The following is a 16,200-nucleotide window of genomic DNA, read 5'->3' as shown; positions in this document are numbered from 1 at the left end:
CTTTTGCATTTTAGTTCCTCTAAAATTCTTGCAGGAATGCTGTTTGCTCTAGAGAATTTCTTACTCTGTTTGTAATGAAGTTTCAGATGAAGACAGTTCCTCATACTCATTCCTCAAAGAATCTCTGGTACAGCAACCTCACAACTTTTTTATTTCTCGTGTTGTAAAAGGTTTTTAGAACTAGCTGCTCTGCCTCTAGCAACTTGTTTAATAAAATTCTCTTTTGGCCTATATTAAATTGGTTTTACATTTCATTTGCTAGAATTATGTTCTACTCATCTTCCAGCTTTGGAAGAATCTTCCACTTTGTATGAAAAAAGATACCATTCAAAGAGACTTCTGCACTTTGTTGCTTAAACACATTATGTTTTTCAGACTCTTCTTAAGCCTTTTTTGATTTGTGGCTTACATTTACTTATGTAAAGCAATCTATAAGGGTACTTCTATCACTATCATGTCATGTAAATTAAAAACCTTTAGTTTAATACACATTTTAAGAACTAATCACATAATAGTGTAGGTACTTTCCATTATGAAAGCCTAACATTTAATTTCAATATAAATTAACAATATATCAATTCTGCATTCAGCACATAGAAGTAATGTTTTCGGAGGAAACACGGGATTAGTCCAACATTTTAAATATTACAGCTTTTAGTTAGTAGTTAACCACATACAATTTACAATACTGCAATTCCTTTTTTGCTTAGGCTAAGGTGGGATTAATCTAATAGAACACTAAATAATTCACATAATGACCAAATGCACAACATGAATGTTAATGCAATTCCTTACTATGTTGCTCAAAGATATACTGCTAGAACCTAAGAGTCTACATGAGGTGTTTGGACACAAAAAAAATCCAAATCCACAAGCAAAGTTTAACCACGTACCAGTTAGCAATATCTTTGTGAGCTACTAGGTTCTGGAGGAATGCTTGTAGTCCCAACTGTCGATCTTCCAAGAAGTCAGGATTATAATTATCCTTGAACCAGCGCTTTGGTGGAAGGGCCAACCGAAAGCCCGGAAACATATCTTTTAGCTGAAATAGAAATCAAAGCCAAAGAAAACCAAGAAAAAAAAGTTTTGATGGAATACTGAATTTGACACAGGCACTGACTTTACTCAGAATTACAGGATCTTTCTGCCTTCTGTTAAGTTCAAGCACAAGGTAAGTCTCAACCCTAAGTACAATCCAAATTATAGCATAAGTTGTGGACACAGTTCTGTCACTTGCTGTGTTGCCTTATGCAATCAAATGACCTCTCAAATTTATCATGTAAAATAGGAATGAAAACTTTGCTTTGTTATTTAATGTCTCCAAGTCTGCTATTTAATGCCTTTGAGTCAGTAAGTAAAAGAAAATTGTATGTAAGTAAAAAGTATCAGATGAGTAAGCATTTCAGTGGTGTTTCTTCTAAAGTACTCAGGGATAATAAGTACTATATAAATAAAATATATAAAAGCCCATTACAAACCTACAACTCTGCAACTCCTCTTTTTTGGAGGGCTAGCAGAATGAATTACAACATATGCATGAGATATTTCTAGTAAAGAGTAGCTCCTTGTACACCCAGAATTTTAAAATTTCAATATGCATTGATGTGGCTCAAACCCTAGTACTAACAGGCAAAATTGTATTTTTGAGTTACTTAAATAGTAACGTGGTATACTCAAGGTCAGAAATACCTAGAAATTTTCTTTGAATTCAGAAATGAAACATGCAAGTGATTGGAAGCATAGAAGTATGGACCTGACAAGGATGCCAATTAATTATTTTTCTAATATGCATGAAGCTCAAAAAACCATTAACGCTTTCATAAAAACCCCCAATTTTTAGATGCCTTTTCTTAGAAGGAATGCTTGACACAAAAATCTCGAAGAGAATTTACAACCAACTGGAAAAAGCAAACAAGTTTTACAAAATCTAATGTTCTTCCAATTGCCACAAGAATTGTTTAATCTTTTTCTGAAGACAGGATCAAGCCAACTTCTGTCAGGGATGTACTGCGTACACCTAATATATTCATATGAATGATCCAGTAACAGGGATTCCAGAATCTGCCTTGAAAACAGTTTAGCATTCAATGTTTACATAGCGGCAAGGTAATTCTTCAGTGGGTGTCTTGATCCTTGCACAAAAAAATTTAAGCCTTCTGACAATAAGCTTTATTTATTTAACTACTCTTTATGGACTCAGGGAAAAAGTGAATGGGTAGCTCTTTCAGCAGATTAAGTTTTAAAAAAGTTAAAACAGATAATGTTTCACCTAGAATCTCTCTACGCAGTTTAAAGGAAGAACGTTAGTGGATCACTCTTGCTCATGTAAATACTGTTTCACTGCACAAGAAAGGTGCTTTTTTAACATCCCAAGTATTGTATATTCAAATAGCCCATGATAACTTCTAGTTTCTTATTTATAGAATAGTTTATTGTCAAAGCCTAGCTCTTTATTTCTTCATTTTATTATTTAAGTATATGTCTTCATCTTCTCTTACTGAATTTCATCTTGATATTAGACTCTTCTTGATATTTTTAAGTTTATCTTTGGATGACCAAAGTTCCTTCATCTCTTACCAAGTTATCATTAATACTGTATATGTAAGTACCCTCTATGCTCCATAACCCCTCTTAAGTTAATAAAATACTGAATAGAACTGAACCCAGAAAATATAACAAGATGAGTTCCTGTGTTAGTTGTGGAGAGGACCACAGATAACCATTGCTGGGAAAGATTTTCAACTGCACAGATTTCTGCTTAATGGTAATTTCACTTGTCTCGTTATGTAGATCATGTAATTTATTTCTAAGCAAAGAGTATGCCTACCCACCGTTTTTTTTTCTTCATCCTTTTGTGGATGAAGGGAGTATGAGAAAGCTAGCTGCTGTCAGCAGACTAATTTTCAACAGCACAGTCCTGGGGCATTTTTCTTGAACACTCCTCAGACACAGCAGGAAAAACTCTGGGTCAGACAAGTTATGCTGGCTGTGATTGCTTGCTTGGATCCAGCATCTTTTTTAGATGTCTCTCCCCTACATCATCATGTGATAGATTATGCATGTCACATGAGGCACAGTCTCAGGGAGAAATGGTTAACTTGGTTCTTAAGACTGGCTATTTCATTATTTGTTCAACATCTCTACCAGTATAGTAATAAACTTTACAAGGTTCTTTTCCCACCATTTTTTGGGACTGAAGAGTATTCTTCACATACTTCTCCAATCCACTAAGTGTTCTTAACAAACAAAACCTATGCATCTAGCCAAATGTCTGTATTTTAGCCTTGCTGGAAATTCTGTCATGTTCCAACATCCACTAAGATTAAATTTTCTGTTAATATTTCAGCAAAAGGCAGTATTTCAGTCTTTGCAGTATCATTCGCTATTTGCTTCCCATAGTTTGCTCTCAAGTAATGGATCTGTTATTTTACTGCCTCCTTCCCTTACTTCTCTAATGATTTATAGAACTTGACCTATTGCTCTTAGCATCCTGTGACAGTCCACCTTGCATCTCTGCACTTCTGCCTTAGTCTTCAGAACTCTGTATTACTCTCCTTGTGCTGATCTCTATTTGTATTTTTTTAATTACTTTTGATCACTATATGGCTTCTTGTGTACTCATACTGGCAATACCTCATCTTTCCTTTACATTGCATTACTTTGCCATCATCTTCTATTTGTCTTCTTTCAGTAGGTATGGAGTTTTCATAACCTTTTCATTGCCTGGAAAGTAGCTAGCTTTGACATTCAAAGAACTTGTTGCTCACACTTGCAATACGTTCTTTTCAAGTCTTAACCTGCTACTGCACTTATTCATTTCATTCATAAAAGGAGAGTTCAAGGTTTTGAGATCTTTTACTCCTATTCTTTTCTATTTTATTAGCTGTTCCTTACTAAAAATATTTCGGAAACTAGTGGAAGTACAAAACACTTCCTAGGATCCTACGGCTATCTATTTTGCCTTCTTTATTTTCTTTGAGACATCAGGGCAAGTTCACTAGCTGCTTCTATTACTCAGCTGAGCTGTATTCATTCATCTAGTCCTGGTTTTAATCTACACACGTCCCCATTGTGACACTATTCCTGTTCTCACATTTTCTCCATTTTTAGCCACTGCCAATGTCCAACTCTTAGTTCATTTTGCACTTGCAAATAAGTATATGCCTGACACAAAACATACTGCTGTTTTGTCTTTACCTGGTCTTACTGAAAGCCATTCCCTCTCTGTTAATGCTTCAAACTGATTCACATAGTGATCATAGTGATCAATTATTCAATTCAGTTGGCATTTAATTCCAAGTTTCTAATACCATTTCAGGGAACGAATAATTTGCCACCAACCTCAAGAAAGATGGTGGAGAAAAGGATTTATAAGATGTATATTTCTCTTGTTTATATTGGATTTCTAGGAGATAGAGTACAGAAAATCCTGAAAGTATACATGCATGCAACTTCACGTCTATATTTGCCATTAAAGAACAAGGAATTGCAAGTGTTGCTCTATGCCTTTTGAACCACTGATGCGTGCATATAACCATTTACTCTTCAGTTCATAAGACATTATGCTTTTTATAATACAGAAATGCCAGCTCCAGGAACTGAAACACACCATAATTCTGAATCTTTAGAGAATTACAGAATAGTAATGTAATAAAAGTTTAGATATATACTGAAAGATGAAAAAGCTTCAGTCAGTGACACAAAGGAAAAATAAAGTTCTTCCTTTTAAACAAAAATCCAAATACCTATAAATTGTGCTAGAGGCCAAACATTTTTGTCAAAGATTTGACTGCAAAGACTAAGGACTTCACTTGTAAAATCTAAATATCTATTCTAAAATGAATACCTGTGGCATTTTAATTTTTCAAGCTACTGATAACCACACTAGAAGTCAATGCATGTAAGCCAGTTCTTGACCTCTATCTGACATAGCTGACTAAAATACGAACTGTTGACTTCTGAAATTTGAGTTGAAATCCCCAGAACATCACCATCCCAAAAGAAGTCAGGCTTTTGCCAATACCAAGGCATTCCTTAATTATGGATAGACCGAATTAAAAGACAAATTTCTTCAGAAAGAAATCTCTAAACTAATTCACATTCAAAAATTTGTAGAAGTTTTAGATTGCACTGATGTTTTAAAGGTAGCCTAAAAATAGACCAAACCAAGAACCCAGAGAAATGTATAAGTTCAAGTCCATATTCAAAATTTCAGCAGAATTAAGTTCTTGATTGATTAGGCATATTGATCCAAGGAGAAGAAAAGGTGTACAAAAAAAAAATCCCTTACTATGGGTAAAGAAAAGGAGTATTAAAAAGTTACAAGTTTGAACATGAAAGAACATAATAGCAGAAAGTGTGTTTAACTCGTAATGAAAGATTATACTTAGAAATAAAACAGTAGGACAAAGAAAAGTGTAATTCTGTTTTTCTACTTTTATGCTTCTATAGAAATAATGCTAAATGGGATAGCCAAACGCTATTTACCAATTAAAAAAACTTGTGCTTTTCAGACAAACATTTTTTGCTTTCAAGTGTTCCAAAAATATTAAGTTGCTGACCCAGAACTCCTATTTACCTGGTGTCTCTTTTCAGCTTTAAAGATCTGATATAGTATTTCACAATTAACGCTGAAGACACCAAAAATAACTGAGGACTGACCAACATACAAACTTCTTACGTTCATGAAACTTCAGTTTTACCGTGGAAAAAAAGCAGTTTGTTGCTCTGAAAAGGGCTGAATAATTACTGGATCATTCCTGCAAAAGAATACAGGCCCGTAGTTCTATTTCCATGCAGGGGATAAAACTATTAAAGACAATTTCCTTTATCACATAGACTAGAAATAAATATAAAATATGAAGGACACTAATAGCTTCAGATGAAGAAATACCTCCTTTACACTAGCTGTAGTTATTTCATGTATCTTTGAAAAAATGAGGAATCGTATGTTTTTCATTCATTAATACAGCATGTGTTTCATATGTAGTAAAAAAAGCAAGAAAAGAAAAAAGTGACAAAAATGTGAGAGACAGAAAATGCAACATGAAAGCAGTGTGAGGCAAGTTAGCTGAGAATTTACGAGTGTATAATTCTCACCTTGTCATTAAGCCTGGAGAAGTCAGTGTACCGTCTGAAAACCACCCAACTTTCATCTGGACTTCTTTTTACCAGTATTTTGTATACCTGTGTGGAAAAACAGAAATATCAGAAAGATGTGCAGAACTTCACGCTGCATTGGCTGGAAGGCTGAATTTATTCTTTATTTCTCAATGAAACAAAACTTGTGGATAAAAAAAATTATCCTTAATTGGAATTTTTTTTTAAAACTTAATTATCAGTACAAACAGTATAAATGAATTTCAGAATTTAAGGAAGAAGTTTCTATAATACCTAAATACAGACAGAAAATAGTTAAACTTAAGGAGTTTGTGAAACTGCATCCAGATTTATTCCCCAGGAAAAAACAAGTCTCAGCGATCAAAGATGTAAGTGAAGTATGTTTTAGTGATGTACTTTAACTTTTGCTGAATTACAGTTTTACTCATTAATCCTTGAGACCAATCTGGTTTTAAGTTGACTGGAATAATCAGGTACTGAGTGTTACACTGTTTTAAAATGTCTCATCTGACTTGCTTCACTAAGAAAAGTGATGCAAGATAAAAATAACATCCTCCTTTGGTTCCATTTGTCTCAAACATTAGGTTCTGTTTTTTCCAGGCAAAATATGACCACTTCCCTAGATAACTGCATCAGAACAATTATACTAGCACTACAGAACTGAAGTAATGAATCCTTTGAATCAGATTTAGCAAGACAACAGCACAGCAGTACCATTCTCCTATTTAAAAGCAAATGGATAAATAAATAAAACAATAATATAATTAAAAAAAAGGCAAACAATTACCTTTTAGGAGGACTGATACTCCTGGACACAACAAATCTAACACCACACAATTTCAACTAGAAAATATTAAACAGTGTCTAGGAAAGAAGGGTTCTCATGTCACAACCTTACTTTCTCCAGTGTAAGGAAAAAGAGGCTCTGCAATTGTACTGGGTTAGCTTTCCCAGTTTAGGTGTTCTGTAGTTAGAAAAAATAAAATACAAGGAAGAAAAAGATATTTTTGGCATCATAATGATAAACAATCCCTTATAGACATTTAACCAAATTCTATTTAAAACATTTTCTAAGCTGTTACATAGTAAAATCTTTTCCAGTATTTCATGTTTTGACAGCAGACTGTCTTAGCTTATAACTGTATTTTTCTTGTTGAAGTCCAAGCATGTGATAACCCCCGTGCTAGCCAACTTCTGTACATGTGTGAGACTGTTTTTAGCACTTTTGTATTCTAGAATATATTAAGTTGCAGACAGTTACACAAACTACAAACAACTATGGTGCAAATGAAAAGCAATTTTTCAGCAAGTACTTCTCATCTACTTTTTAAACACAGAATTCCACTTTCAAGCAGCAGCATCATGGACTGTGATAGAGGCAATATTTCAGTCACTAACAAAAAACTATTAGCTTTTAAAATTCAAGCTCCAAGACATGTCTGTGAAGCCAGCATTAAAACGTAATTCTTCTGTCTTGCATTTTCTGTATAAATATTTGTCCAAATGTTTTATCTTTCTTGTCGCACCAAAAGTATAAACAGTTTTATTTTATGAAAATTTCATCAAGCAGAACTGCTACATAAAATTGTGAAGACTCTTTGCTAGTACACAGTAAAACATAGAACAAGCAGCTTTGGAATATGCTCACGGATTTACTTGCTAATCAGTATTCTATTCTATCTTTTTATTCTACTAAAATTTCTGCAGAGGCATTGCTTACAAATGCACACATGGAAAAAAAAAAAAAAAACATGAGTCTAACCCTCACTTTGAATGGTTTCCAAGTAAATATTAGACAACTTAAATAGTCTTCACAAATTATGGTCAACTTAATTGTAATAAGGAGCACAATCAGCTTGTGATTACTGGCCAAAAAAACCACAGTCAACCTGAAAAAAACATTTTTGGTTTTCTTGCCAAAGTTGAAAAAAAGTTTTGGTTTCTTTTTAAGATTCGTAATTAATAAACAAGGAAAACTAGAGTATTACAAAACCAACTGTCTGTTCCTTCACACCAGGTCTTGGGAAAAAACTACAAATGAATTCAACAAATTCACGTAATTCCAGTCAATCCTGAATTGCCTTATTCCACAAATACAAGATATTCAATGAAAACATTCCAATATTTAGTAACAATATCTGGCTGATTCAGCATCTCATTATCATTTCTAGTTTGTTTAAAAAAAACCCAAACAAACAAACAAAACCCCATGCTAATTGCACATTCCAGGACTGCTAACTCATTTGAGACCAACTGCTTACAAACAGAGACATTTTTCAGCCTAGGCTTTTTCTCCCATAAGCTTCAGCAGCCATGCACTCCTACATGCACTAACATTTAACTCTTGAAGTTAGTACATCACCCAGCTTAAGTAATTCAGATTTGTATTTTTGGGAACTATGAGATGCTAACAAACAGTAAAAAACCTTCAGCAATTGAGTCTCCTCTCTTTTACAGGTGATTTCAATTTAATTTCCATTGTTTTCCATCTCATTGATTTTGCACTGCAGAAACAACCAAAATTTCTAGGACTAATCAGTTGCTGCTTTTAATGCACAATAGCAAGCTTATTTTCAACATGCAACTGAAAACAAGCAGTTAATTACGTGCTTTCAGAAACAAACACAGCAACAGAAGTGAACTCAGGAAGAGCAAAAATGCATCAAAGCATTTTAATGATGAAGAATGTTTTGTTTGTACTGTAACCTGGCCTTCTACATAAAATAAGGAGTCAAAGTTGTCATTGTAACTACGGTCGAAGAACATCTTACATGCACACTGAAATATGCCTTGGCATATTTTCAGACTAACCCTTGTGAATATAACAATATTAACCATTGTTTTAGTTTTGAAGGTATTATTTAAAAGGAATCTTTTAATCTACATGTGAAAAAAAAAAATTTGGCTCTTCTCTTATGCTACCATACGTGAAGATGTTAGAAACTGAAAAACTTATGACAAGACAAGCCATCGTTCTCAAGTAATTAAAAAGCAACATTATTTAATTCTTTGTAAAGAGAACTTGATGATTTTACTAGTATTTCAATTGTCATAAGGGCATTAGATTCCACATTTTTTTAATCTAAAAGCAAAAAGCGGAAAAAAAGTTTGGCTGCTATTTCCTCCTCCTTACCTATTTCTGATTAATGTTGCTCTTCTGAAGTAACATAATTACTAAATAATTAGTAACAAACAACTTCCATCAGTCCCACAAGCATTGCTAAATTATCTCAAAGAAATGTTTCAACCACATCCACAAAAACAAATACACAAATGCATTGATATATTTATGGCATATAAAAATGAATTTAATTGCCAGCTACAGTACATTTTGAGAAAAATCAATATACAAATCAGTTAAGCTGGCGTTCTGTCAGGAGATCCTGTGTATGTGACATCTCACTCTGATGTTTTCAGAACAGATTTTCCAATATTAGAGACTAAACCTAGCAATGCAAGAAGCTGAAAACTACATGTTTGCACTTTAATACAAATGTTGTGTGTTACTAATAACTATAAAGGGCAAATATGAAGGTGTCTTATCATTCATTTCAAATAAAAGACTGCATTTTATTTAATATGTTTAACTATCCAGAACTTCTACAAGTTCAATTTCACAAGGATTGTAACTTTGCAAGGAATTCCTGACTTTTCCAGCAGAAACTGATACCTGAAGTAGAAGGAACTCCTTCTTTTCCACATACACAATTACAGGAAAGACTGCTTCTGAGTCTCAATTTTCCCACCTGTATAACAGGAATGATATTTTCCTGTCAGATGGCAGTACTTTGAAGCTGAATAGGTATTTGTAAAGTACTCCAGTATCCCTGAACTGCAGGATTAATTACCAGAAGAGAATGCAAAGTACATTAATTGTTATCTTGTCATTACAGGATGAACTGTACTATCCCCAAAACTTACAGTGAATTTTGCCCTTTCCTCCATCACCTCATAACCCAGTATAGTAGGCGTGGACGGTCGATCTTCCCAGCTCCTGGAATCTGTATTCTGCTCTATTTCTTCTACGGGCTGAGTACAGTATTCTATGGATGTATCCATACCTGTAAATTTAGTCCTAACAAGTGGACTACTACACGCAGATGACGTAGAACCAATCTGGTCAGGCACGCTCATCTTTTTAAAACTACCAGTTGTAGAGTCCTCCAGCTGTCCTTTTGAGGAGCTGGAACTCGTCGAGATACTCCCAAAAGAAGAACTTCTTTGGTTTCTGTTTGTAAAGCTGGATGATGAACTTCCAATAGGAATAGGAACGGGAACATATGGTGTTGCCATCCTTCATGAAAAAAATCTGTTTTTGGTCCACAAGTTTAAGGTTCATTCACTGTATAAGCCATGTTTTCTCTTCTTTTCAAGAACAGTACCTGCAGTGAAGGACAGAAAATATTGTTGTAATTTTTAAGTGAAAGCAACACCAAGATACTGCTTTGGAAGAATCTGTATCAGCATTGAGATGGTACATAGCAGTATTGATGGTTAAACATTTTCACAAGGAATTTGACTTCATATGAAATGCTGCTTTTACGTTGTATCTCTACTATTTGACAGACAGCTTTACAGGAGTTCTCTTTTATAGCTATAAAAATTAAAATGACAGAAAGTTAAAGTAAGATTACAAAAGAGAAAAAGATTTTTGTCCTTTATGATTTAAGTGCTATTTTGTTTTATTGAAAGAGTCAGCAATCTTTAGGCATATAAGAAGCTGGTGTAGTTTTAGTGACTGTTTAGTATAAACAGTACAAAAGCTGTTCTCAGAATTGCTTCTGGAAGATATCCGGAGCAGACTACATGAGCCAAACATGCATGAAACAATATACATGACATGAATCAAAAGACAACACAGTAAACAACTTTGGTGAAAACCATATTTGCATATATTACATATTCACTGAAGTACAACGGATCTGTTTTCAAAGTGAAATATTTTTTCAAAACAACTCTGTAGCATATAATACTGCAGACATTTGTAACGACGTTAACTGGACACATTTTCTGTAGCTTGAATTGGAGCAATTAAGTTTTACAAGTGTGCACATCAAAAGCAGTGTTGTAATAGCAGCTAGTTTTCCATTCCAGCAGATTAAAATGGAAAAAACAAGTTCAGGGGAAAAAAGAGAAATAAAAGATTTGATATTTTTTCTTCAAGAAAACCATTTCAAGCCAAAATTAATCTTTTGTGTGCATGTGTGTATATTTCTAGAAAAAGCAAAAGAAAATTTAGACAGCAGTATCAAACTGCCAGAAAAGCACCATCTCCTCATTTTAACAAAGTACCCAAAGAAGAGCTCTTACAAGATGCAAATTAGATGCCACCTCTTTGGATTAATAGGATTTGAGTCACCACCCATTTCACCCAAGAGAATACCAATCAACCATGAGGCTGCAGATGGCTGTGAAATGGGAAAGCTGATTCGCATCATATACATAATCAATCATCTACTGGAGCAAAAACCAAATGAGTTTCCTAATTGCCAGGGTGAAGTGATGCTTTCATTCTCCTGCTCTAAATAAATCTCAGAGAACACGAATAAGGAAATAAATATGAAATGAACCAGCATCAACAAGAAAGACTGAAAAATGCTCTTGAAAGAATTCCTTGAGTGAAGGAAAAAACCCAAACTTCCTCATCCTTTCAGCTACACAGGGAAATCTTCACATGCTCTGTACGTCAGAAAGATCAGGGAACTTGACCAACAAGAACAATTTCAAACTGGCAGTGACTCCTTGAGAGAACTTCTGCTTCACTGTGGCATGAGGCTGGACACTCAGCAGCATCTGAGGGAGCAGAAATGTCAGTATCAAGCCCCTGCTGATTGACTTTGCTGGCCAGGTACAGGATACAGCTTCTGTTACAGCATAGTCCTGTGCTTGGTTATGTGACTTAACCCCCTGTGTCAGACAGCTGGCCTGCTTCAGCCTCACAGAGTTTGAAAGAAGCAAGTCACACCTGTCTTCAAGACAAGACCTTCTTCTGGAGCTAGACCAAGATCTAAGGCCCTCTTTCCACCTGTATCTCAGTAAGTGAATCTGTTTTCTGCCTCAAACAATAAACTTTGCAATAATTTTTTTTAATAAAGAGAGAAATATTAAGACATGAAGTATTCTCTGGTAGATTTTCTCCAGCAATATTCTCGCCTGTATAAAACACTGAACAAGGTAACTCTTTTTTCACTCGCCACTTTAGTGACCTTTCCATGTTACCAGCATAAGTAATTGAGAGCATCCCCTTAAAGAATGCCCCACCCAGCCATGTTCCTGGGAGCTGTGGGATTAAATCCCTATAAACAGAAGAACCCAACTGAGTCCAGGTTTGCAACAAATCAGAGGATCAGTAAATAAAAAAAAGTGGTTATTATCTTCTGCTGCATGACTTTATGAATCTGAACCAGGAAAGGAAAATAAGCCCACGTCTCAGGGAATCTGGTGAAGTTCACCCAGGGCTTCATGGAATTTTGAGAAGAAAAAAAAGCCTGTGCTTTTCAGCACTTTTTAGGAAAAAAAACAAAACAGAAAAAACCAACCACAAACTACAACACTATTTTCACCAGTTACAATACTTGTGAACAGAGTCTCTTCTAGAAAAACTTCTTCCTTTAAAAGTGAAATGCCAGTCAAGAACTTACTATCTTGAACTTATATACTTACTACTACTCTTAAATGCACATGCATTACTGAAAGGCTGTACCTATATTGGCAAGCAACACAGCTCCACACAAACAGACCTGTAAAGCACTTAAGTGTTAAGAATCCAACATCTACATTGTACGTGCTTCAGCAGCTTTTATGTCAGACTAGCTGTAATTTGGTACCATTGACTGAATGCTTATTAGCAGCTGGACTACATTAGGTCTACTACCAGGGTCTGTTTTCTGTTTTAGTTTCTTTTGTACTCTGCAAGACCATCCCAAATTGTGAGCCAATGCATATTAAACAGGGATGATCACACTATTTACTTCTGAAGGAAATTCTTAACTCAATCTCACACAGTAAACATACCCGTAGATACCCGTAGACACTACCAGTGTCACACCCAGATTCCTATAACTTTGAAGAGTAACAGAAGACTATTATTTGAGTAACAGAAATGTCAGGTCAAGTGAGCAAAGGGCGCACCGTGTCATTTAATTTGACTTTTTTTTGTCAAGAAAACAGAAAAAGAAACATACAAAGATATTACATTAGAACTTACAAGACTCATAAATACATATATATGCATATATATGTATGTAAATCCATCTTAAACTGTAAAAGTATCACAATTTCAAAATATTTAAAATATTTACATGCTATGAATCACAACAGGGTTTAAAATCGCATTAATTTGCAGTTTATGAAGGCTAAACATTAGAAAAAGATTACAATGCTCAAATGAGGGTCACAACCTTAGGACTCAAGACTTTTCTACGAATACAGAAGTTTACTGCCAATGCATGCAATAAAAGGAACAGAAAATAATCTGATTAAAAAAAAAAACAAAAAAACCCCAAAACTTTGAGACAAACCGTATCGCTCCTTGCTTATGTCAGCGCAGTAAGGAGGGAAGATTTAGGTGCGCAGTCTGCTACTACTCAAGCTTCACTGCAGACTGGTCTCGCATGTCACTGCATGAAACCAGCAGAATCATTGCACCACATCAACTTTCAAACACACAGATCGCTCACCACACCTAGGAGATAATCCAGCAACTACACTCTCCTTCTTGTGTAGATATTTACTTACTGTACTTGTTGCGAGAAATTAATTTCCTGTTCAGAACCCGTATTTGGTTTAGTTTGATTCCCAAGTGTAAGTTAAGAATGAAATAAAAAGAAGAGAACATTTGCTACAAGTACCGAACTGCTAGATCTGAAACAGGATAGGACAGAGTCCCAGGAACCCTACTGTCACATGCTACAAAACAGCATGACACCAACTTACGCTACTGCGTGTTTACAACAGCCATCTCCCTTTTTGCGGGTGAAGCAAATAGCCTATAATAAAACCACTTAAAAAGGGTTTGCCTCCAGCTTGCAGCTATCGCAATTCCAAACCCTTTTAAGCTAATGGTTTGTATGTTCAGTGAGAAACATGTAAGCCACACGATTCAAGGATAGTAGATTAGAAGCAAAACAATCCTTACTTAACAGTTCTAATTGGATTTAGAAGACCTTTAGCTATGCAATACCATTTGTGATCTGGTTACATGTATTACCTCTGTTTGGACAACGCAGTCAGGCTGACCTCTGTTGTTTAGGATTTAAACGCTACCGGGGAATGACAGCTGAAGAACTAGTGGAATACTTAAAGGGACAACTTGCTAAGTCAGGTTTTATAAATTTTTTTAAAAATAATCATTTTGTGTCGACTTCAGTCAAGTTACTTAACAACCTATTTCACCTGCTTACGAACTCAAAATTGGGGCCTATTTATCGCATCTCGCATATACAGACAGAGGGGCGATTCCTGCCCCGAAGAGCCCGTCACCGAATCAGGAACAACTGCAGGTAACTCTCCCCCCGCAAACTCCACAGCAGGATGCGCTTACGTTGCCGACCTCTGCCTGTGATTTAATGGCTCTGAAACAGACGAAAACCGAACAAAACCCGTCGGTCTCTCTCAGCCAGCCACCGGCACAGCCCTGAAGCGGGGGGACCCGCTGGAAGCGCCCCCACGGCGGGGCCGCGGCTCCCGCCTCCGGGCGGCCACGCTCGCCCGCCGCCGCTTTACGTAACTTCAGGAGCGGCCGCCGAGCCAGCGGCACCGGCGGGGCTGGCCTCACGCAGCTGCACGGCCCGGCAAGGCTCGCCCGGCCGCCGGCCTTCGGGAGCCGGCAGGTTCCGCAGCAGCGCCGGCTGAGGAGCCACCGCTGAGGCGAGGCGAGGCGAGGCGAGGCGAGGCGAGTCACCCCGCCCCGCCCCGCCCCAGGGAAGAGGGGTTCCGTCCCCGCCGTCCCGCGGCCCGGGCGGCGGCCCAACCGCCCGCGGCGCCCCCCGCCGGCGGGGACCGGCGCAACCGCCCGCCGCCTCCGCACAGGTGCGCGGGAGCTGCGCCACCGGCCGGCGGGGCGCGGGGGCGGCGGGGGCCGGCCCTGCCCGGCGCGGGACGGGACGGGCGGTGGCGAGGCTCCGCTCCCCGGCCCGCGCTCCCCACCGCCTGCCTCCCTCCTTCCCCTCGGCGCCTCCTGCCCCGCTCGCCCCTTCCCGCCGGCCGGGCGGCACTGAAGGGAGGGAGGGCGAGCGCCCCCGCTCACCTGCTCGCCGCCGCGCTCGCCTCCCTCTGCCGCGCCGCCGCTGCGGCCGCCCCTCCCCCTCGGCCGGCCCCGCCCCGCCCCGCCGCGCGCCGAAAGGGAAGGCGCGCGTCGCCCCGGGGCGGGGGGGGGCGGGGCAGCGGGCCGGTACCTGGGGCGCGTGGCGGGAGGGGAGGAAGAGGGCAGGGGGCGGGGCCGTGCGGGGAGCACGAGTCCCCGCGCGCCCCGCCCCCGGCGGAGCCTTCATTTCCCGGCAGGCAGCGCGGGGCCGCCCGGGGCGGGAGCAGGCCGCCGGCAGCCGGCCGCGCTGCATTTCGGGTGCTGTAGTTCCGCGGGGCGGGGGAGCGGCCTGCGGGCGGCCGGGCCTCCGCGGAGCGGGGGGAGGAAGGAGCGGGGCGGGAAGGGGCCCGCGGGCAGGCAGGGGAGGGAGCGGAGCTCTGTCAAGGAGGGGGCGTTAACGTGATTTCACGTAACACCACCGTAAAGCCCTGCTGTACCGCGAGGGGTTTTCGTGTGGCAGCGTAACAGGTGCAGCAGCGGAGCGCCACGTGAAACGTCACGGGGAAATGCCACCGGTGAATTTGCCGGGGGGAGGGGGGGGGAAAGGGGGAGGAAATCACTGTTCTTCAATAGTGCTGGGAATAAAACGGTGTCTCGCTATCTCATAGTGACCTAGGTGCGTAAAGAGAATATGATATTCCGGAGAAAATGAACACAGCACAGTTTGTGTTGAAAGGTACATTTTCTTTATATATTTTATATTCCCTATACATCACATGAAAATGTGTTACCTAGAGAAAGTCGTCTTTTTTCTGAGAAAGTCTTTCTGTTGAGCT

General features: G+C 38.6%; 1 protein-coding gene across 2 annotated transcripts in view; it reads right to left on the bottom strand.

Annotated features, from left to right (window-relative positions):
* The window catches only part of SNX16 (sorting nexin 16), a 29,396-nt gene extending 13,970 nt beyond the window's left edge, over window positions 1–15,426 (bottom strand). For both annotated transcript variants that reach the window (XM_082306461.1, XM_082306462.1), the window contains exons 1-4: window positions 15,368–15,426; window positions 10,042–10,502; window positions 6,100–6,186; window positions 894–1,042 (exon numbers count right to left, since the gene is read on the bottom strand). In XM_082306461.1, the coding sequence (XP_082162587.1) occupies window positions 894–1,042; window positions 6,100–6,186; window positions 10,042–10,413 (608 nt within the window). In that variant the 5' untranslated portion in view covers window positions 10,414–10,502; window positions 15,368–15,426. The remainder of the gene's footprint in view (window positions 1–893; window positions 1,043–6,099; window positions 6,187–10,041; window positions 10,503–15,367) is intronic.
* Window positions 15,427–16,200: the final 774 nt, after the last annotated feature.

Source organism: Platalea leucorodia (genome assembly GCF_965183815.1).
Source record: "Platalea leucorodia genome assembly, chromosome: 1".
Lineage (NCBI taxonomy): Eukaryota > Metazoa > Chordata > Aves > Pelecaniformes > Threskiornithidae > Platalea > Platalea leucorodia.
The sequence above is the reverse complement of the archived record's forward strand: the minus strand, read 5'-3'. Positions and strand labels throughout refer to the sequence as shown.